Source organism: Rhinolophus sinicus, chromosome 2 (genome assembly GCF_057876585.1).
Source record: "Rhinolophus sinicus isolate RSI-liver-muscle chromosome 2, RSI-T2T, whole genome shotgun sequence".
NCBI classification, from domain to species: domain Eukaryota; kingdom Metazoa; phylum Chordata; class Mammalia; order Chiroptera; family Rhinolophidae; genus Rhinolophus; species Rhinolophus sinicus.
In genome coordinates, this window is record NC_142502.1 from 105,449,930 (window position 1) to 105,470,963 (window position 21,034).

General features: G+C 52.3%; 2 protein-coding genes across 4 annotated transcripts in view; one reads left to right on the forward strand and one right to left on the reverse strand.

Annotated features, from left to right (window-relative positions):
* Positions 1 to 370: 370 nt before the first annotated feature.
* UQCC2 (ubiquinol-cytochrome c reductase complex assembly factor 2) lies at positions 371 to 14,363 on the forward strand. Of its 2 annotated transcripts, XM_088795827.1 has the most exons (5): positions 371 to 551; positions 8,472 to 8,596; positions 10,525 to 10,599; positions 11,434 to 11,503; positions 14,187 to 14,363. In XM_088795827.1, the coding sequence occupies exons 1-5, from the start codon at positions 458 to 460 to the stop codon at positions 14,312 to 14,314; spliced, it is 492 nt and encodes a 163-aa protein (XP_088651953.1). In that variant the 5' UTR covers positions 371 to 457; the 3' UTR covers positions 14,315 to 14,363. The 2 variants fall into 2 exon arrangements, with proteins under 2 accessions (XP_088651953.1, XP_019594312.1); XM_019738753.3 differs by lacking the exon at positions 8,472 to 8,596 and having other exon boundaries at positions 374 to 551.
* Positions 14,364 to 15,365: 1,002 nt separating this feature from the next.
* ITPR3 (inositol 1,4,5-trisphosphate receptor type 3) overlaps positions 15,366 to 21,034 on the reverse strand; it is a 63,051-nt gene continuing 57,382 nt past the window's right edge. For both annotated transcript variants that reach the window (XM_088795826.1, XM_074332805.2), the window contains exons 52-58: positions 20,737 to 20,929; positions 20,162 to 20,266; positions 19,946 to 20,073; positions 19,001 to 19,166; positions 18,188 to 18,348; positions 16,797 to 16,958; positions 15,366 to 16,169 (exon numbers count right to left, since the gene is read on the reverse strand). In XM_088795826.1, the coding sequence (XP_088651952.1) occupies positions 16,101 to 16,169; positions 16,797 to 16,958; positions 18,188 to 18,348; positions 19,001 to 19,166; positions 19,946 to 20,073; positions 20,162 to 20,266; positions 20,737 to 20,929 (984 nt within the window). In that variant the 3' untranslated portion in view covers positions 15,366 to 16,100. The remainder of the gene's footprint in view (positions 16,170 to 16,796; positions 16,959 to 18,187; positions 18,349 to 19,000; positions 19,167 to 19,945; positions 20,074 to 20,161; positions 20,267 to 20,736; positions 20,930 to 21,034) is intronic.

Here is a 21,034-nt window from a genome sequence, read left to right on the forward strand (position 1 = left end):
GGGCAGGAGGGCTGTGCGTGCCACGTGACTAAGTTCAAACATCTTCATCGAATAACCTGTATTTACATGCAAATATACTCGTTTATGAAAATTAGCAGAGTTCTCCGAGAAGCGCTTTTTAGTCTGGAGCTTGTGCAGTCATTGAAAAAGAGAAGCAAAGCTGTCCCTGGGGTTCTCCACGTCGGACTTGCCCCTAGTTGCTGGGTTGTGTCCAGGAGAATGACTGAATCAGCTCTGCTCACAGAAACAGACCAGCAGCGCCTCTACCCGGAGAGCTGCAGAGCGGGCGCGAAATCACGCATGCTCACTCCTCCCTCCCGCCCCTCACCCGCGGGAAGCCTGTGAGCCTTAGTGCGCAAGCGCCAGAGGTCGGGCAGACTCCTCCCTCAGGGGCGGGACAAGCGGGGCCCAAGATGGCGGCCAGCCGCTATCGGCGTTTTCTTAAGCTGTGTGAGGAATGGCCGGTGGACGAGACCAAACGGGGCCGGGACTTGGGCTCTTACCTGCGGCAGCGGGTAGCACAGGCCTTTCGGGAGGGAGAGAACACCCAGGTGACTGGACTGTGGGTTCCGCCCTCGGAGGGGAGGTGGTCGGGGCGAGGGGAGGAAAGGACGACGCAGGGGCGGGGCCCGCGGGCGGGCGAGCGGCGCGGCGTGTGCATGCGCGCGCCTTTCTTCGCTGGCCGCACGTGCGCGGCCCTGTTATCCGGGGGGAACCTCGGGGAGCGACGCCGCCGCCTTCAGCTCAGCGCTCTCTACCCCCGCTCTTGGAATTAGCGGGGAAGCTTTTTAAAAATCTAGGGGGCCTGGCCATTCGGCCTTATTAAATCAGAATCTCCGGGAATCAGGCCTTGGCCTCAGTATTTTTAAAAGCTCCCCGGATGATTCAACGTGTAGCCGGGTTGAGATCCACAGCGCCAGCCGTAGGTGGTGACAGTCGTAGGCTTGTTTCTGCCCTGACACGACGCCGTGGCCTCGCAGTGCTGTTCACGGACCGAGCCGATCCCTAAGGCCCTGCGCAGGCCCCGCCGAGCATGTGCATGCTTTCTGCTGGCCCCCGTACGCCCCGAGCAGCTTCGGTCCTCAGCCCACGCCCCTGTGTGTGAGTCGCAGCCTGAAGTTCTCGCTCTCCTCCAGGGGGGCTGCAGCTCTGGGATTCACTCATTTGTATAACACACATTTATTGAGCACCCACCGTGTGCCAGGAACTGCTAGGTGCTGGGAAGACAGCAATGAATTAGATGACATTAAGTTTACATTCTAGTTTAGGACACCATAAGCAAGTAGACATACATAAGACAATCCAGATAAGTACAGCTGACCCTTGAACAATGAGAGTAGAGGGGAAGGTTTAGGGACACCGACCCCCACCCCCAGCAGTCAAAATCCACATATAACTTGACTCCCCAAAAGCTTAACTCCTGTTGACTGGAAGCCTTACTGATAATGTAAACAGTCAATTAACATGTTTTGTATGTTATATGTGATATATACTGTATTCTTACAATAAAGTAAGCTAGAGAAAAGAAAATGTTATTGAGACAATCATAAGGAAGAGAAAATACGTTTACAGTACTGTACATATTTATTGGGGGGGAAATGTGTGTAAATGAACCCGCGTAGTTCAGACCTACATCATCAACTGGGGTAAAGGGTCAACTGTGATGGTTACAAAGTAGAGTCGCATGATATTCGTTATGACAGTCAAATTAGGCCATACTGAGAGGGTGACACATGGATGAGACCTCAGGGAAGAAGAAGAGCCAACAGTGTGCACTTAGTGGGAAGGGCATTTCAGGCAGTGCCAACGTCCTGAGTCAGGAAACAGGTTGGCATGTAAGGGGACAGAAAGAAAGCTACAGTGGCTGGAGGGTAGTGAACGAAATGGAGTTTGCTAAGAGGTGAGGTCAGAGGAGGACGGGAACCAGGCCCAGTAGGGTCTTCTTGTCTCTGGTTAGGAATTGGATTTTATCATATGCCAGAGAGAAGCCATTGGGAAGGCTTACTCGGGACTGATATGACCTAATTTACTTTTTTTAAAAAGATTTATCTGGTTGTATGTGGTGAGTGGATTATACGAAACAAGAATAAAACAAGGAAACTGCAGAAAAGGCTACCAAGGTAGCCCAGGCAAGAAATGGTGGAGGCTTGGATGAGGGTGGCAGCACAGAAGATAGAAGTGGCTATATTTGGGTTGTACAGTGAAGGGTACGAGGTGTGATCAAACAATACGCTGAATGTTTAAATTTTAAAAAATTACAGTAAAAGACACATTGCCATTAATACCCCTCAAAATACCCTCGCTTCAAACACACTTATGCCATCGTTCTTGGCACTTTCTGAAGCAGTTCTGGAAGTCCTCTTTCGTGAGTGTCTTTAGTTAATGCTGTTGTGGCTGCTTCGATGTCCTGAATTGATTCAAAACATTTACCTTTCATGCTCATTTTGACCTTGGGGAAGAGATAGAAATCGCATGGTGCCAAATCCAGTGAATATGGTGGATGAGGACACACTGTAATGCTTTTCTTTGACAGAAATTGCCGTATACCAGAAGTGATGTGTGACTCGGAGCCTTTCCGTTGTAATCACAAAATACGGTGACTGCTGCTGCCAAGTGCCATTCAACAGAAAGGCAGGGATCTTCAATACGGGAAGCAGCGTGCCGAACCTTAGTAACAGTGTGTGACGTTTCAACTTGTTCAGTGCAGTCAGTCAGGTGTGAGCTGCAGTTGAGAGAAGGTGTGTTTTAAAGTGTACCGTCAATCATCCTCCATCATGACAGCGCTCCGTGTCACACATCACTTCTGGTACAGCAGTTTCTGTCAAATAAAAACATTACGGTTTGTCCTCAACCACCTTATTCACCGGATATGGCACCGTGTGATTTCTCACTCTTCCCCAAAGTCACAATAATTCAGGACATCGAGGCAGCCATGAGAGCACAACTAAAGACACTCACGAAAGAGGACTTCCAGAACTGCTTCAGCAAGTGGCAAGAGCAATGGGATAAGTGTGTTCAAAGAGAGGGGGAATGTTTTGAGGGGGATTAATGGCAATGTGTCTTACTGTTACAATTTTATTTTTTAATTGAAACATTTACCATATTGTTTGATCACACCTCATACATCAACAGGACTTGCTGATATATTGGATTTGGGTAAAGAGAAAGAAGAACCAAGGATAACACTTAGATTTTTTTGGCCTGAGCAACTGGGTAGAAGGTGGTGCCACGTACTGTGATGGGAAATACTACATAAGGAACAGGTGAGGTGTGGAAAAAATACCGAGTTTGGTGTTAGACATGTTACACTTGAGATGCCAAGTTGACTTACTTCCAAGTGAAATGTCAAGTAGGCAGTGGGATATTTGAACCTGGGGCTCAGGCAAGATGTCAGAGATATGAAATGTGATATATACACACAGCCTGAGGAAATGAGTCTTGCAAAATTTTTTTTGTCAAAGGAAGAACTTGTGTTGTTTTGCAACTTAGCCCAATACAGAACCAAGCCAGCCCACTTACTGGAGCAAGAACAGACCAAGTGACATCAATGAAACCGATCACTGAGTGGGTGGTGGGCATGGATGGAGTGTCTGCCTCAGGGCTTAGGGGACAGTGGAGGGTCACACTGCACTGAGGGTCCTCACACCTCTTACAGGGGTCCTCACTGGCCCAAAGCATAAAGATCTTAAAGGTAAGAATATGTGTCGTCCCAACTCTGCCAACCCGATAGACTTCCTAGGGCTCTGCTCCCTACATATTTTTAGTGTGAGCTTCCTGAGAATAGAGATGGTGCCATTTTTATCTTTCTTCCCCCAGTGTCTAAAATAACAGTTCTTGGCATAGAAAAGACATTCAGTAAATGTCTGAGTGTATAGATAAATAAATGATTGGTTATGGTTCATGAGACAGATATCATTTGAATATAGTTACAAATGTAGCAGAACTAGATGGAGAGTAGTAGTGACGAGTGAGAAGGGACTATTTGTGTGTCTGAGTGGTGAGAATTAATCGGAGAGCTGACTATGGGGAGGGTCCTGCAGGAACTGCAGAAGAGGGACATGATCTGGCCCTTACACCAGGGAGCTTACGGTGCGGCAGACACATGACTGACTAATGAAATGCATGTGGTGCAAGCAGCCAGCAGAGAGGCCCACAGCGGCAAGATCCCTGGGGAGGTGAGCGAGTGTGACATTCACCTCCGTGACTGTGAGTGTAAGAGGAGCCAGAAGAGGAGGGCAGAGCTTTCTCTTTGGGAGTTGTCATCCTTTGTCATCACCTAAGGAGATGGTTCTGCTCAGGAAAAGACCCACACAGATTTGCGTCATGGCCGCAGTGCATCTCTGGTGGAGTGACCCAGTGCATCATGGTGGCAGCAGACCTTTACTCAGGACCACTGTCATGATCTCTCATCCTGATGTCACCCCAGCCGTAGGAAATCTTTGAGGGAGCAGCCCCTTGCCGAAATTGAGAACAGCTCTGTCGCTCCCATTGACACCGCCAGCTCATTTATAATGACCTTGAGAAGAAAGGTGGTTCTGGTAGTCGCTTCGTTAAGTTGGCAGCGGCAGCAGGCACAGACCCAGTCAGCTGATTAGTTAGAGCTCCCCCTTGGTTATGCCGGGATTGGAGGGGGCGCTGCTCTGCCTGCTTGTTCCTGTAGAGGAGAGGGGCGGGCTGTCCTCTCAGCCTCATAGCCTCCTACATTGGAACCCAGGCTTGGCACACTTGCCAGCTTGCTCTCATTGAGTTTAATCTGTCATGCAGCTGAGTGAAGGTGTCATCACTATTCCCATTTTACAGACGATTAAACAAAAGCAGAAAAATAAAATAGCTTACTCAGGGTCCCCGGGAGGGGAAACAGACCCGCTGTCCTGGCCTGAGCTTTCCTCAGCTGCCATTCTGCCTGAGTTACTTCTTGTTAGAAAGGCCTCTTGTTCCATGAACTTCAAGCCCCTCCCTTCCCTTCATTCCCTGCTCAAACCTTTTTGGACCATGGACAGTTTGGGCTAAGAATTAAACCACCTCCCTATGTTTACCCACCTGCTTTTCTTTGGCCCAGCTTATCTTCCCCGGTGCGGATGGGAAGAAAGGTGGTCTTCGAGTGAGACACCCATGCAGAAAAGCCAGACTCACTAGAAAGCAAGTTCTTCCTTCAGATGCGAAACCAGAGTACAAAAACCACTGCCTCTTTTAATTCCACCTCAGATTGCCCTTTGGGGAGTCTCACGGTCCACCCTGAACCCACCAAGAGGGAGGGGAAGGTGGGAGCAGAAACACACTTAACACTGCTTATCCCCTCTGTCTCATTGTGCACTTTTTTGATGTTAATGTTTATGGGCTTTGCCCCCTTTGAATAGAGTTTCCTTAACAGAACACGTGTTCCCTGCCTCACCGAGAGCTTAATAAAAGAATCACAATATGGGGGAAGGTGACAAAACCACTGTCATTGTTGACTTAAGTACAGGGAAAGGAGCAAATCCTTCTAACCAGCTCATTAGGTACACAAACAGCTTCCCAAAAGATCCCCCTGACTGCACACCAGCACTCACTTATGTAACATGGGGCGCAGCTCTGAGGAACGGCCTGGAAATGTCGCCCCCAGGAAGGGGCTCACCCACCGGTGAGGTCTTGTATTCTATATATGTTTAAATAATACCGGCCCCATTGGAAAGAGCTGAACTTTGTCTTGGGTTTGCAGTAATGTAGATGATATTGCCAACTTCTCAGAGGAGAATTCAGAGGTTTTATATAATCCTGTTTTCTGTCATCCAGGAGAGGCCTGGTCTTAGGCATTTCTCAATGTGGCAGGGAGTTGGCAGTGGCGACCCCATGTCAAAGTTGCTCACCCCGATATGTGGGCCCCCAGAAGTCGTGTTGAGAATGGCCCGAGGACAGGCTCTGCTATTTTTAGCTATAACATTGAACCCCTGGAGTTGTAAGGAGAATCATTGCCCATCTCTTTTCTCTCCTGGTTCCGACTGGAGTTAAGAGTGAGGTACGGAGTGTTCTAGACCAAGGGCTGGCACTTTTCTGTGCATGTTTACAGATGTAGGTGCGCCTCCTAGAGAGAGAAATTCTCGAACTCTTTCAGTGAGTCCACTTTACTCAGAGACCTTTGGGTCTGCCTGTTGCCTCCAGGACAGATGGCAGGCAGCTTTGTGAGGCCGTCAGTGTCCTCTGGTCCTTGGTCCCCGCCTGTGTTCTGTCTGTCACCACACCCCAGCCTCAGCGACGTATCTTCTCATTGCCTCCGTCATATAAGCGGTTCTTGACCTTTGAGAACCTAGCACACTGGATGCCACCGTCCTCCCTGCAAACACGGAGCCAAGCATGTGGTGGCTTCCTTGAAGCCCTCCCTGGCTCAAGACCCTGCCTACGTGAACCGTGCTTGCCCCCTGCCTTTTCATGCTCCCCCCCAGTCACTCCTCTGATCCCCATTCCTCCCATGCCCAGTCCAGCTCGGAAGTCTACACCCCTCCACAGTGAGGGACTCGGGTTGACCCTCACTCTGTGACCGGCCACTGCCGTGAAACTCCAGACCTTCCCCGCCACGCCTGTCCCATTAGCCAGGCCTGGCGACCAGCTCCCTTCTCTGATCTGTAAGGCGGGCACTCAGTGACATGCCGCCCTGGGCCATGTTTGAGCTTTAGTCATGTGTGTCATGTCTCTTCAGTGTTGCCAGCTTCCCCAGCGTTGCAGCTGGGTCTTATGTCCTTCCACAGCCGCCTGGCGGAGTGCTCTACATAGTAGGTGCTCAAGAAATACATTTTCACTTGAATTGAAGGCAATAGGCTCCCAGAGCAGAATGAACTCATTTCAGAAGTTCATTACCAAGTCATGAAAACCTTTTCTCATAGATCCTCCTGGACTGAATCCAGCTCTACCTTAATTAGCAAAGCAATTTGTGGCACCCTTTCCCAAAAGTGCTTATCCGTCCCTTTGTATGACAAAAATAGGGGCCGCTGTACCACTTGCTGTCGCCACCTAAAATTCAATTTTGAAAATCGAAATCAGTGCCTGCGGCACTGATGTAGATTTGTATGTATAAAAGTTTAATATGGTAAAGAGAAATTTACTGACGGCTGAGCAGGGAAAATGCAAAAGGAGCAAAAATAGAGCCACGAAGGGCATTTTGTCGGTTGAACATCTATTTTATTCACATTTAGGGAGCAGAGCTGAATTTTCCATCATGTCGCACCACGGCCTGTTTCAAACCCAGCACTGCTATTAGTCCCCAAATATCTGAGATCTCATTAGGTGTGGATGCAAAATTAGGTAATTCCAAGCTTGTGTGTACGAATACGTATAAAAGTGCGCAGTACGTGTCATCAGGAAAACTATATTTCAAAATTCAGGAATGTTTGTGCCAGCGTCTGTGAATAAAGTAGGATGTAGGTACGTGGCGAGGCTTCTGGAATTAGGCAGCATTTCTACTGCTGTCCTTCTAAGGCGTAAACAAGACTTGTTTAATTGCTGAGCTTGCCTGGGTGTGGCCAGGAGCCCAGCAGCGGCATGCCCGCCCCCCCTCCCCCTCCGCCCCCCCCCCACACACATCTCAACTTAAGCAGTAACCTCTTAGCCTGCAGTCGCGTACCGGGACTCTCATTACCTCCACGGCGCCATTTGCAGCCTCGGAGAGACACTTGCTGACCTCAAATAGGAAGTTGGGTGACAAGTTCATTTTTGGTGATTGGTTATTTGTAGGTATTTCTGGGTTTTGCTTCTTTCTTTGATTATTAATTGAGCTCCAGGCATTATGTGAAGTATCTAGCAAGTTTCTCCATTTCTGAAGGAATTTTAAGAAGTTGAGGGAAACCAGAGGGTCACTCTGTTTTTTTCACTCAGGCCTTCTGCTCTTTGCCCCCAGGGGAGCCGTGTTCTGCAAGGGTGACCTCGTCCTCTCCCTGCCCTGTCAGAGATGGGAAAGGATGGGGGGAAGACGACACCCTGCTTACCCCACTGAGGGTGCGGTAGGAGGCAGCTGAGCAGCCTTTTGGCAAATTCTCACCGTGAGATGTTAGAGAAGCAGGAGGGGAACTCGCGTTGGCAAGGTTTCTGAGGGCAAGGGCCTGGTCAGAATGTGGGTTAGACAAGGAGACGCTGCCCTGGTGGTCGGACAGCAGTGGGAGGAGAGCTTGTGGGAAGGTGGCCACGTGTGGCAGGAGGGGACGACCCAGAAGAGCAATCATCAGGTGAAGGACTTGGCAGAGACCAAGGGTTGGTGTTGGCGCCCGGCTGAGCTGACCATGCACTGCTGGGTGGCCGCCGAGAGTGCTCAGGGTCAGGGCCAGAGGCCAGCGTCAGCGATTTTCCTGTCCCTTCATCACTTCCATCTCTAGCCACACCCAGCAATCACACGGCAACAGTGATCCACTGGTGGTGTCCTAACTGCCACTCCCTGGACATGTGCTTAAGCCGAGCCTGTGCCCAGAGAGCCCCACTTCTGGTAACTCCCACTTGTCTCCACCGAGACCCTCTGGCAGGTGTGCCCTGGCTGGCCTGGCAGCATCGGGCCCTCCGTGTGCCCACAGCGTCCTTCGTTCCGTGTCGCCAGGATCGTCCTGAACGCTTCTGTCTTTCCCCGTGGAGTTGCCAGGTAGAGGCCTGCATTCATGCACTGTTTACTACTGATAGTGACAGAAACTAACCACACTCATCCCTGTTCCAGGTCCCGAATTCAGAGCAGTCCAGACATTACCTCATTTACCCTCACCCTGTCCTCAGAAATAGGGACTGTTACTATCTTTTCTGTTAAAAGAAACGTTACGTTGGCCAGTATGCTTCAAAAATGTCAAGTGCTTAAAAGACAGAGGCCAAGGAACTGTTCCAGCTGAAAGAAGAAAGACACGCAGCAGATAAATGCAGTAGGTGATTCTGGGCCGGAAGGGTGTTTTCCCTGCAAAGATTATTACTGAGACAGTTGACAGAATTGGAATATAGACAGTGGACTGGATAAAAGTGTTGTATCCATGTGAAATGTCCTGAATTTGATCACTGAACTGTGGTTATGTAAGAGAATGTCCTTGTTCTTAGGAAACACACTGAAATATGAAGGCGTGAGGGAGCATTATGTTTCAACTTACTCTCAAATGGATCAGAAGAAAAATATGTTTATGTAGATATACAGAATGATAAAGCAAATGTGGCAATTTGTTTTAAGAGTTGGAGGTGGGGGAGATTGAGTGATTTACCCATCATACCAGAAAAGTGATGGTGACAAGATTCAAACCCAAGCATTTGACTCCACAGCCATGGAGACCTGCTCATACTCAGTGCATGGCTTTTAAATTTGTAAGCGAACACATCTCTACAGGTCCAAAGAGAGTAAGCAAGAGACGAAATGCGCAATTATCTTTTGATAGTCAGCATAATATTCTTTAAAACTGTGCGGGTGTTACTCTCGCTTCCCTTTTGTGTCTTGTACCTTCTGTTCCTGGCAGGACCTAACTGGACTCTCCCTCTTGGTGCTCCCCAATTCACGTATCTCAGCTTAATATGCTACTTTCTTCATGTTTCTTTCCTTGCACATTTTAACAGCTCCCCACTTACCTCAGATGAAAACTCAGTTTTGTTTTGTTTTTGCTTTTCATAAAAGAATTTTTTTCCCCTTCTTCTGCCTCCCCCCCGCCCCACTCTTGTTCCAGCCGTTGTGTCTCAGTCTAGTTGTGTAGGACACAGCTCCCTGGCCCACGCTGGTGTTACGAGCCTTGCGCTCCCGGCAGCCCATGGCTGCAACCCAGCTCCAGGGAGAGCCGTTTTTCACAATCTTAGCTGTAGAGGGCGCAGCTCACTGGCCCATGTGGGAATCGAACCGGCGACCTCAGCGTTAGGAGCACAGCGCTCCAACTACCTGAGCCACTGGGTTGGCCCAATGAATCTTTATTTAATACATTTCATATTGAAGGTTTAACTCAAAAAGCTCTTTTTTTCCCCCTCCAGCCCAGGTTCCTTTACCTGCGTATTCAGGCCCTCAGCCAGATGGTCTGAAACACAGATGGTATTCCTGCCTCCTCTGCCTTGCTAACCTCATCTCCTCCACCAGGAGAGGCCTTCTCCACAACCCCTTCTGCTCCCGAACTCCTGTGCATCCTTCAGAACCCAGCTTAGTCTCGCTTCCACCATATACTGACCACTTGAGCACTGGGGACTCCCCCTCCTTTGACTGCCCTTAGCCCTCCCTTTATGAGATAAACGCCCTCCGGTATTACATTTCTATTGTGGTGTCTCCCACCACAGCTGGTTGCTGGTTCACAGGTCACAGAGGCTCAAATGTTTGCTTGCCAGTTGGTTGAGGTTTACTGCAGGTTGAGTTGATGAGGTGGAGCCATAACTTCCAAAAGGTGATTTCTATAATAATAGCGGGAGCTGCAAGCCAGGTTTGCTTCCTGCAGAGCGGGAAGCTGGTGCTAAACTGCAGGCCTGCTTCGTGTGAATGCCTCATTTAAGGGGTCCTTCCTGGGGGTACAGACCTGCTGTGGGAGCAGAGCTCGTTCCTCACTTCCTTGGGGTTCTTTTGTCTTTCAGATTGCAGAGCCGGAGGCCTGTGACCAGATGTACGAGAGCTTAGCACGACTCCATTCAAACTATTACAAACACAAGGTGAGTGGGCCAGTCTTTTGTAGCCCTCTGACTGGAGAGGACCGGTAAGAACAAGTAAAAATCTGATTACACAATGTTTTGTAAAGAATTGCGGATTTGCTACTTTCAAATGTAACCAGTAATTTCAGGGCACCCAGTAGAGTCACTTAAATAAAAGCTATTTATGATTTTGAATAAAATCCCTGTATTTTATATGCCAGCATGTGCTTCTAGGTGTATCTGATAACTGTTGGATCTCTCCCCTATTTTCCTCTCCACGCTGATGGAACCGGCATTTCCCCACACTCGGGTGATAAAGATGGGGTGATTGGGAAAGTCCTGTTCAGACAAAACTGGGATTTTCCTTGGTGCTTTCATGATTACTGTCGAATTCCATTGAGTATGGTTTTCCCCAGACTTGAAAAATGTGTTCAGTAAACTCCCCAAACATACATGGCCAAACGTCCAGCCAACATGGAAAAGGATTTCTTCTAAATCCTCACAACTCCAAGAGTGGTCCGAGAGCTGCAGCAGGGGAATCGCCTGGGAGCTGGTTAGAATTGAGACTCGTGGGCCCCACCCATGCTCCTGAATCACAGCCTGCATTTCCTGAGTATTCACGTGCAAGTTCCAAGTTGGAGCCGCCGGCAGCAGACGACGGCGGTTCTTTCAGGCCAAGTCTTTGACCTCCAGGTGGCGCTGCTCTTCTTGCCAGGCCTCCGGCCTCGGGCCTTCCATGGCCCAGTGAACTGCAGTTAGAGAGCAAGTCCAGTTTCAGCAGGTACTCACTCAGGTTGTGCAGCAGAACTAACCCTCTCCCCGCTTTCTCTCTTCCTCTCTGCCCTGCGTGACCAGTACCCTCGCCCCAGAGACACGAGTTTCAGTGGCCTGTCGGTGGAAGAGTACAAGCTGATCCTGTCCACAGGTGTGTACGCACAGCTGCCCCTCCTCGCTGGTTTGTAGATGATCCTTGGAGTTTGAGTGGCCAGGGGATTTGTCCAGTAAGACAGTTTTGCTTGATGGAAAGTCTTGTGGAATAGCCCAGAGCAAATTTTGAAGCTACAAGGGCCCATACTTTGGCTGTAGAATAGGGAGGTCAAAGGCATTATTTAAAAAAGAAAATCCATCGTTAGAGCTTTTAAATTCAAGGCTGGGCGACAGGGAACAGGGGAATACGTATTTGCCAAATGGAAGTAGTCAAGTCGGGATGGAAGGAAAATAATTGTTATGGTCCTAAGGGGGCTTTATAAACAATGAGGGTTTTAATTAAAACAAAAAGGCATTCAATAAATATGTATGGGGATATCCGCCTAAGAGTTATCTGACCCAGGGGACATGGTCTGTGGGTTAGATATGGGTTTAACTAGGTATGTTTCGGAGTCGCTGATAGACCGATGGACAAAAAAAGGAAATAGCCTGCCTCGCTGTCCCCTCCTTACTTCCCCATCTCCATTGTCACTGAAGGGGCAGGTGGGGGGTGGTGGCAGGTTCTGGAAAATTGCTATTTTTATTGCCAAGGATATCATATACAAAAATAGGCTAACCTTTTCTGGGAGGGCATGGCCCTGAAACATTCACCTTCTGGTACTCTAGAAATTTCTATTTCCTATTCTTCTGGCAGCCTTCAGCAACTGAGCTTTGGAGATTTGGCCTTCCAGAAAAGTTACCTTCTGAGCAGATTACAACCTGGTGGTGTTACCTGCTGTTGTAGCCATTGACTCTGATCCTATTTTTATTACAGTACTCTCTGGAAAACGGGGGTAAAGATATTTTGGCCAGGCAGGACCACTTTATTGGCAATTTTCAAAAGCATATAAATTTATTCCCATGTCCCTGGGCCCATGTAATTACCAGCATTGATGCAAGGTGTCATTGTGAGGCCCCGGTGAGTTTGAGCAATGTTTGAACTTGAAATTAGAATGGAAGTAAGTTCTGGAGGCCCAGCCTCTGCCCTCTGTTCACCCTCAGGGAAGCCTCTGTGAGGGGGCAGAACGGGCCCCAGCGGAGGAGACGTCCAGACTCCCCACCATTGGCCTGTGCTGCCGCTTGTTCCGGCTGGGGGTTCAGCTCCAGGAAATCTGCGGATACTTTGTCTTCACCGCAAGCCTCATATTCTTGTTGTGACTGTGGAATAAGTTTTCCAAATGTCTCCACAGGCCAAGAAGACACCTTGCAGTGTATGTAGTGAAAGAATTTGAGGCCTGGCAAGTGGCCTCGACCTGGGCCTGGGGTCATGGGAGATTCCAAAGGAGATCTTATGGCTTGGAAGTGGGCAGGGATCCCTCAGCATCCCGCTGTGTGCCCAGGGTGGGATGCTGGGCTCACAGCTGAGGTACAGGGTGTGTCCTCCCTTAGTCAAGCCCACTAATTAGTCAAGCCCACTGATGGTGCCAACAAGTAATGTAAGTCACCTTTTCGTTCAGAAAAGCTATTCCTTTTCTCTAGAAGTTAGCAGGTAAAAGTCCAGGCTATGAAATGTAGACATTATCTGAATATCTCAATTTAATATACAGGTAAAATTAGGTTATCATTGCACTTTAGTCCTGGACTTTAGACCAGTGGTTCTCAACTGCAGGCAGTTTTGCCCCCCAGGAGACATGTGACAGTGTCTGGAGACATTTTAGTTTGTCACAGCTCTAGCAGGGTGGGGGTAGGGGTCTGCTACTGACATCTAGTGGGTAGAGGCCAAGATGCTGCTAAACGCCCTACAACGTACAGGTCGGCCCCACAACAAACAATTGTCTGGTCCAACATGTCAAGAGTGCCGAGGCTGAGAAACCCAGCTTTGGTTCCTTTGGGGCCGTGTGTGTGTGTGCGTGCGTGTGTGCGTGCGTGCGTGCACGCTGAAACAAGGGCCCCACTGCCTTCTACCAGTTCCCTGCTGTCTTCATAGCTATGAAGATAGTCACCTTTTTTCTTGGGTGCAGGCCAGGTACCAGGCAAGTTACCTCCATTATTTCCTTTAATCCTCACAACTTTTGAGGCAGGTGTTTTTAGCTCCGCTTTACAGATGAGAAACCTGAGGCTGAGGTATTGTTTGCGAGGACCCAGTGGGGAAACGATGTGATGCACAGAGAATCTGGCTCAGGGCCATCTCCCTCCCCGGTCCGCTCAGCTCCCAGCATGTGGTGGACCCACCCACACCACGTGGGTCCAAATCCCAGCTCTACCACTTGGTAGCTGTGCGACCTGAGCAAGTCACTTAACCTCCCTCTGGCTCAGTTTCCACACCTGAAACGTGGACACAGTGAGGTGTGTGTGGCAAAGGCCGTTTTGAGAGAGAGCATTGGGCCTGTGGGTTGCTGACACCAGTGCCATTTCTTTGCCCACTCAGTGCAGCGGGGCGTTGGGGGCCTGCTTAGATGCTGGCCGGTGTAAGGATGCCTCGTGCTCCGCAGGGCCTGGTGTGCAAGTGCTCGGTCCTGGCACGCTGGCAGTTAGTTTCCTATTACCTATCTGATGGGCTTCTCAGAAGCTGCGTCTACACTTCCCTTTTTCAGGCACATTCGTGTTAAAAGCAAGGCATGCTCGTAAGCAAAAGCCCTGTGGGGCCAATGTACATAATCAGATTTGAGACTTAAGTCTTTTTTTGTCTTGCTGTTTTGCAGACACCCTGGAAGAGTTCAAGGATATGAATAAAGGCATGTGGAAGAAACTGCAGGAGAAGTTTGCCCCTGTGAGTCCCGAGGAGAAGCATAAGGCCTGGGCTCAGTCCTTACCGCGCCCGCGTACCTAAGCCCGAGTCTTGTATGTTGTCATCATAAGTAAAGCTGCCCTGATCTCTCCCTGGCCTCCTCGGGAATCTCATCCAGCCTCCACAGAGAGGAAGCCCTGGTTGCTCTAAAGAAAGCTTCAGCCTCAGAAGGGATGCCATCGAGCATCCGCCCTGCCCGCCAGTCAGGGGCGGGAAGTCTCCCGGAGGGGAAGCACGGGGTCCGTGGGGGCCTGAGAAGGGAAGGTGACAGAGCCCCTGGACAAGGTGCTTCCTGTGCAGCCACAGGAGCCCCACCTGTCAGCAGGGGTCTGGCTGGCTTCTGGCAAGACTCCCTGCTCCCTTTTAGAGGAGCTCCTGGGAGACAGCCAAAAATAGCAGCGAATATCGAAGAAGGCATCCTGTCGCAAACAGCAGCAGGTGGGGGTACAGCAGAGATGAGAAGCCTGCTGGGCCCTCATTTCCACTGACTCAGAAGGACGGAGCTTGGCCCTCTGCCCCTGACCTTGCAGAAAACCTGTGTTCCAAGTTGGTTTAAGGGACAGAGTGGAGCTACAGACAGGCCTTGGGTTGTGGTGGCTTCAGTGCTCTGGACGGTTCTTTGGAGGCCACAGGCTTCCCTGGCTTGGGACACATACAGGGTCGCCTGTAACTCCATGGAACTTTAGGTCTTACTAGTAGACCTTCGTATTTTGTACTTGAGCTTTCTTCAGTTAAAAACCGAGCTGGGCAGGGGTGGGGCAGAGGCCGACAGCAGTTCTCCCCTCGTTAGGAAGAATCGGAAGTGGGTTCTTCATCTCATTTGTCCCTGGACTCCTCAGTATGCTTTGGAACGCATACAGTAAAATACGTGGGACTATGACAGAAACCAGTTATACTGCAAACCAGTAAGTAGTCTGTGCAGAGCCCTAGTGAGGAATCGCTGTGAGACAGGGTATCACTCAGAGCATCTCCCAAAAGCCCGCGGTGCGGTCCAGCCAAGGCGAGGGCTTGTGTTTTGTCCTCTGCCAGTATGCCACAAACCCCCCCCCCGCAACCCCGGGGGTACAGGAAACAGCAGTCCTTTCTAATGGACTATATTTCTATTAATTTATTTAAGGCAATTAACATTAGTTTTCAGGCCAAAGGATTTGTAAAACATTACACCAAAAGGAAAAAACACAAGCGGTCAAAAACCAGCCACTCTTAACACCACAGCCATGTCCCCTGGGGCTGTGCCTCTTTCCCAGGAGGCCCAGAAGAGGCAGGTCCCGTGAGCAAGGCTCTCCATCCTCGGGTCACCAGTCCACCTGGGGCTGCACAAGTGGCGGCCCGGACAGACAGTGAGGTCTGCACTGGGCAGCACGAGCTCGGGGGCCGTGCAGCCATGGGCAGGGCTGAGCACGGCCTGTGAATAAGTTAAGTAACAGCCCTAGAATCATGAGCAACAGTGTTACCGCACCACCCCCAAGGCGGCAGCAACCAAAATGTAGTGCTTGGTAAAGAGATGACCCCACTCCTGATCACCCACGAGGAGGAATACAAGGAATGTCAGTTACTGATTTCAGGGACAAAGCAATAGTCCTTTAAGAGGACTTACCTTCCTCTAAGGCATTAAGGTAAATTGAGTCCCAGTGACTTTCTTGAGTCTTAAGGGCTCTCCCTCCATGCTGGTCAGATCCTGGGTGGGCTTGGGGGGTGTCTGGCAGATTAGGAGTTGGAGGCAGGGGGCTGGGGGCCACCCGACCTGAGGGGAGGCTCAGTGTTCCCCCTCACAGCTCTCCAGGGACAGGCATCCCCGTCTGGGTCTTCAGTGGGGCCTCCGTGGCTCTCAGCGGCTCATGCAGCTCTGGACGTCCACGAAGCCCAGGCGTTGCCTGCGTTTCCGCTGCTCGGTCATCTAGGGTTAAACATGCCAACAGCTCAGGCCACCCGGTGCCCTCTCCACAGGCCCACCCTCCCACCATGGACCCAGCTGCTGTTCAACGCTGGTGACGGGTCAAGGCCCTTGGGGTGCAGCAAGGACGTCAGCCCCAAACCCTCGTCCTCAATTAGCGTCACAACCCCCGATGTGGTGCAGCTGGGAAACCCCACCTAACAGAGGGGCTGCCTGACCTCGCTGTCACTGCCCCATAAAGAGGACTCCCCAGGCATGAGGGCATCTTGAGAAGTGGAAGGACACCCTGACCTCCCCCTACCACCAGTGAACCCCTCGGAGGGACTTTCTAGCAGCTGCTAAGAGTGGGGGGGGGGGCCTCACACCTGCCCCAAGGTTCCACTTGGCCATGTCTTTCAGGGGATAAGGGATGGGGCCTGCCACCCCAGTCTAACTCTCCACAGAGGGGAGAATGTGTTTTGGACCTGTCTTCCACCCCAACGCCAAGGACAGGCCAGGAAGAAAGGGGGGACACTTCAGTGAAGGCCCAACACCTACTCCGCCCCCCAGTGGCGGGCTGGGCTGTGACAGTCTGAGGCTGCCCAGTGTGGGACCCCGAGGGTGGTACCAGGACGGGGCTGGGGTGCACACCTGCTCTTTGAGCTCGTTGAGCTGGGCAGTGAGGTGGGACACCAGCTTCATGGTGGAGTTAAGCTTGTCCTGAAGAATCCGGATCTCATTCTGCTCCCCCTCCCCTTCGTTGCTCACCAGAGACATGGCCCTCATCCGGGGGAACCAGTCCAGGTTCTTGTTCTGAAAGATCACCAGTGGGTGAGCAAGCGTGGGCCTGGCCTAGCAAGGCCTCGCTGACAAGAGCAGTAACATACGGGGAGCCTGGTGCCACACCCTTAACAAAAGTACTCCCCAGGGATGTGTCATGGGAAAGTCTGACCTGACCGGGTCCTCCCTGGGGCCAGAGTGAGCTGGCAGCGAACCTCTGTGGGCGTGAGGGCCGCACACTGACAGGCTGACTTCCGTTAGACGGCCTGAGTCTCACCTCTATCAGCACCATCTGTTTACGCTCACAACACCCCTTGAGAGGTGGAGCGAAGGCCTCTGCACCCAGGCCCTGAATCTCCTTCCTTCCTTCCTCCCCACCCTGCCCTAACACACGCGCCCCGTACCCCACACCCCAGGAAGATGCGAGTCAGACAGATGGCACATTGAGGGAGCGGGGGAGGCCTGCTGAGGACGCTGCCATCAGAAGTGTCTGAGAGGCAAAGCCACATTTCCCAGGACAGAGGAGGAGCGGGAGGGGGCACCAAGCAGTTTTCTGGTTCCTTGTGGCAAGCTGTGAATTCTCAGACCAAATGATAAACCTGGACTCAGAGCAGTTCCAATTACAGACTGAAAAACAAATAGAACTCCTTTTCCCCAGTAAATAGGCCTTTCTGTTCAGCCTGCAGTTTATCTGCTGTGCAGCAATTTGAAGACGCACTGCATCTGATGGGGCTGATGGGCTGCCTTTACCCAACACGCCGCTACAAGACCTTCTTTTATTCACTGTCTTCACTCCCTTCGTTACTATAGAAATTGGACAGATTAAGTCTGACTCCTCTGAAGTCTAACAGTTTTTCCATGCTCCCTCTCGGCCTGGGACCGTCCAGGTTTTGGGAAATTGCCCTTCCTCTCGCCGAGCTTGCAAAGGCTCCCTCGGAATGGTCCACAGAGCAGCAGCCACAACAGCGTCTGCCCTGCTCCCATGCCACCTCAGCATCGTACCCACGGCCCGGGGGCACCACGCCCATGCTTTGGGGCTGATGGGTTTGCCATCGGCTTTCTCCTGACAGCAGAGCCCACGCAGGACCCTCTGCAGCAGAGAGCTGGCCGGGCTCCCGCATCGCCGAGGGCTGGCTCCAGCTGCTCCAGCTACTCCTCTGCTCCCCGCTGGCCTTTCAACAAGTGTCCACAGCTGTCCTGCCCCACCCCCGGGCCTCCCGGTCAGTGCAGGCAGCCGCGGCCGCCCCTCCCAGGGCCCACACCTTGATCATCTGGGCCACGTAGCTCTCGGGCCCCGTGTAGTCCGTCTTGTTTTTCACGCGGACCAACACGATGAAGTATAGGTAGTTCCACATGTTGTGCTCGAACTTGATATGCTCCTCAAATGACACCGTCTTGTTATCAAACTTGTCCCTCTCCAGACCTGAGGATGCAGAGGGTGAAGCGGTCAGCCTCCAAGAGTCCCTGCGGGGCCCCTGGTGCAGCTCACACCACCTCTCGATGCAGAGGGACGTCTGTTCTCGGGCTGAAAGGTCTGATGAACACAGGCCACAGCCCGCTCCGGGCTATTTATGTCACTTCTATTTAGAGCACCAGCCACTTAGCCATGGAGATCCCGCCCTGCCACCGCTGCAGCCCTCCACAATGGCAGCTAAGGATGATGAGAGCAAACACCCGAGTTCCTCGAACCCAGGGAAGCAGGGAGAGAGCTGGATAAAGGATTTGTCCTAGAGGTGACACCTGTTCCTTAGCTTGTGGTGGCTGGTGAGGGGACCAGCACTTCACACCAGGGATGGGAATGAAGCCCTGGACTGAGACCAGAGGCTTGAGGCCACTGACTGGCCTTCAGTTTCCTCTGTAAGTTAAGAGCGTTTAAAGGCATGGTTTCTGAGGCCCTTTCCTGGAGCTCCCTCCATTACTGCAGCTTTAGGCAGGGTTGTCCCCAATCCTGGGATGAGCAAACAGCCATCAAGCCATCAGCCCCAGGGCAGGGTTCCCCAGTGGCCGCAGGCACCAGGGGAGGAGCCAAACTGAGGCTGCCACCGGCCCACAGGCCCCGGCCCACGCGGCCTCACCACAGATGAAGCACGTGGTCTTCAGAATCTCCTCCTTCTTCTGCTTCTCGCTGCGCAGGTCCGCGAAGGTGTCGATGATCACCCCAAAGATCAGGTTCAGTACGATGATGATGACGATGAAGAAGAACAGGAGGTCGTAGACCACGCGGGCCGGGAAGAGGGACTCCTGCGGGCAAGGCAGGGAGGCTGGGCCCAGCTGCCCCAGCTCACAGGCACACAGGACTCGGGGGGCAGGGCCGAAGGAAATGAGGGCCTCTGGCTCCCGGGGCCCCGAGGATGGCAGAGTAGACCCAGCCTCACTCCATGGAGCGAGAATCACACCCCCACATGTGGATTAGGAAACAGCGGGCTCGGAAAAGATGCCAGCCGGGACAAAGCCCTGCAGAATGAGCTAGGGCTACAGGGCGAGGCGTGTGCCGGGCCCTAACTTCTGGTTAGAAGAGCCGGCGTTGAACTGCCCCACCCTCAGGACTCCTGTCTGGCCAGGGAGGTGGCTTCTTGCCCCCATGGGACTGGGGACAGACTGCTGTTCTGGGAAGGCTGGGCTGCCCAAGCCAAATCCTGAGGCCTCCTTATGAAGGCGGCTCAGCTCCCGCCCTGCCTCCCCTCCTGTGGGCTGGGGCTCCAGCTCGCAGATGAAGCGTGTGGCCCAGGGAACTGCCCACCAGTGACTCACACCTTACCCAGCCTGGGCAAAGCTGTTACCAACGCCTTTCCCTAGAGCACCCACAGTGCGCTGGTGGGGTGCCTGAGCAGCTTGGGGTGGGGATGGCTCAGTGATAACTGTACACTGACCAGGTGGGAAAGCAGGGAAAGGGGGATACAAATGGGGGGGACGGGGGGCTTCTAACACTGAAGACTGAGGGTCCAAGCTGCTCTGCCGGCCGTGACCTGGCGGGGCCAGGGCTTGGGCCGCGTGGATCTGGGAGGGGCCGGGGTGCTCACATCTTTGGACGGCTTGCGGAGAATGTCGCCCACGCCACCACCATTGCGCAGCCCATGGTTCATGACAGTGACGATGCACATCAGGAGGGTGTCGCAGGCCCGCTCCGTGCTGTCCAGCTCCTCGTCCTCTGTCAGCGGAGCACGTGCTCATACCCAGACCAGGCCACCTGCCTCCGCCCCCCACCCCACCCAAACTCCCAAAGACACTGCCCTCACCTTCCAGAACCTCCGGCATCAAGGCCCCCGAGACACAGTCTATCTCTTCCCTGCTGCACGTGCCCATGAACGTGGCAGCTCCTTGTGGCATCCCCAGGGGGCTGACTGGAGGGGACATAGACAAGGTCACAGGGAGGTCCAAATACCTGGTTCTGTCCCCCGCATCACATCCTCCAGGAAGCCTTTCCTGGTCCGGCCAGCTCCCCACTCTGTCTGGCTACAAGTGAAGGGTCTTCATGCCCTGTCCCAGCTGAGTTGTACACTAAGGGCAGGAAAGGGGGTTCTGCACCCCCAAATCTGCCACATGGGCAGCCCCTGCAAATTCTGAGTCTAACATGAATAACAAGGTCTGCAAGCAAGTGTCTCCTTAGGGAGCTGGAGACCCAAGGCTCTCCCACGCCTCAGTCTGCCCCAGGGAAGAGGGAGGCAGATTGGTGTGAGCTAGCCCTCCCAGAACCCAGGATGAGAAACTGAGGCAGGGGCGTGGCGGGATGAGCACTCCCACGCTCTGGTCCTGCTGTCAGTCACCTGTGCAGGCCCTCTCTCCCCACACCCCCAGGAGAGGGGCCCCAGACCTCTGGAGTGGTTGCTGGGCAGCCGGTCAACCTCGAGGATGAAGTCATCCTTGAGGAAGAGGAAGCCGACGATGGAGAAGAGGTAGACAAGGATGAGGGCCAACAGGGCAGTCAGCAGGATGGAGCGGCCATTTCGGGTCACGCTCTTGATGACGTTGAACAGTGTCTCCTCACGGTAGATAAGGTCAAAGAGCTGCAGGGCAGGAATGGGGCCTTGAGGTGCTGGGCACACTGCTGGAACCAGGGCTGCCCAGCTGCCAGTGGTCCCCATAGCCTCCACTGGAAGCGTCTGCACTGG

Excerpts from the sequence above, each read along its gene's own strand:
- UQCC2 (XM_088795827.1), top strand. The coding sequence starts at position 458 with ATGGCCGGTGGACGAGACCAAACGGGGCCGGGACTTGGGCTCTTACCT. Across the intron at positions 8,597-10,524 it reads TTTCCCCGTGGAGTTGCCAG|ATTGCAGAGCCGGAGGCCTG; the intron begins GTAGAGGCCTGC and ends TTTGTCTTTCAG. Across the intron at positions 11,504-14,186 it reads CAAGCTGATCCTGTCCACAG|ACACCCTGGAAGAGTTCAAG; the intron begins GTGTGTACGCAC and ends GCTGTTTTGCAG.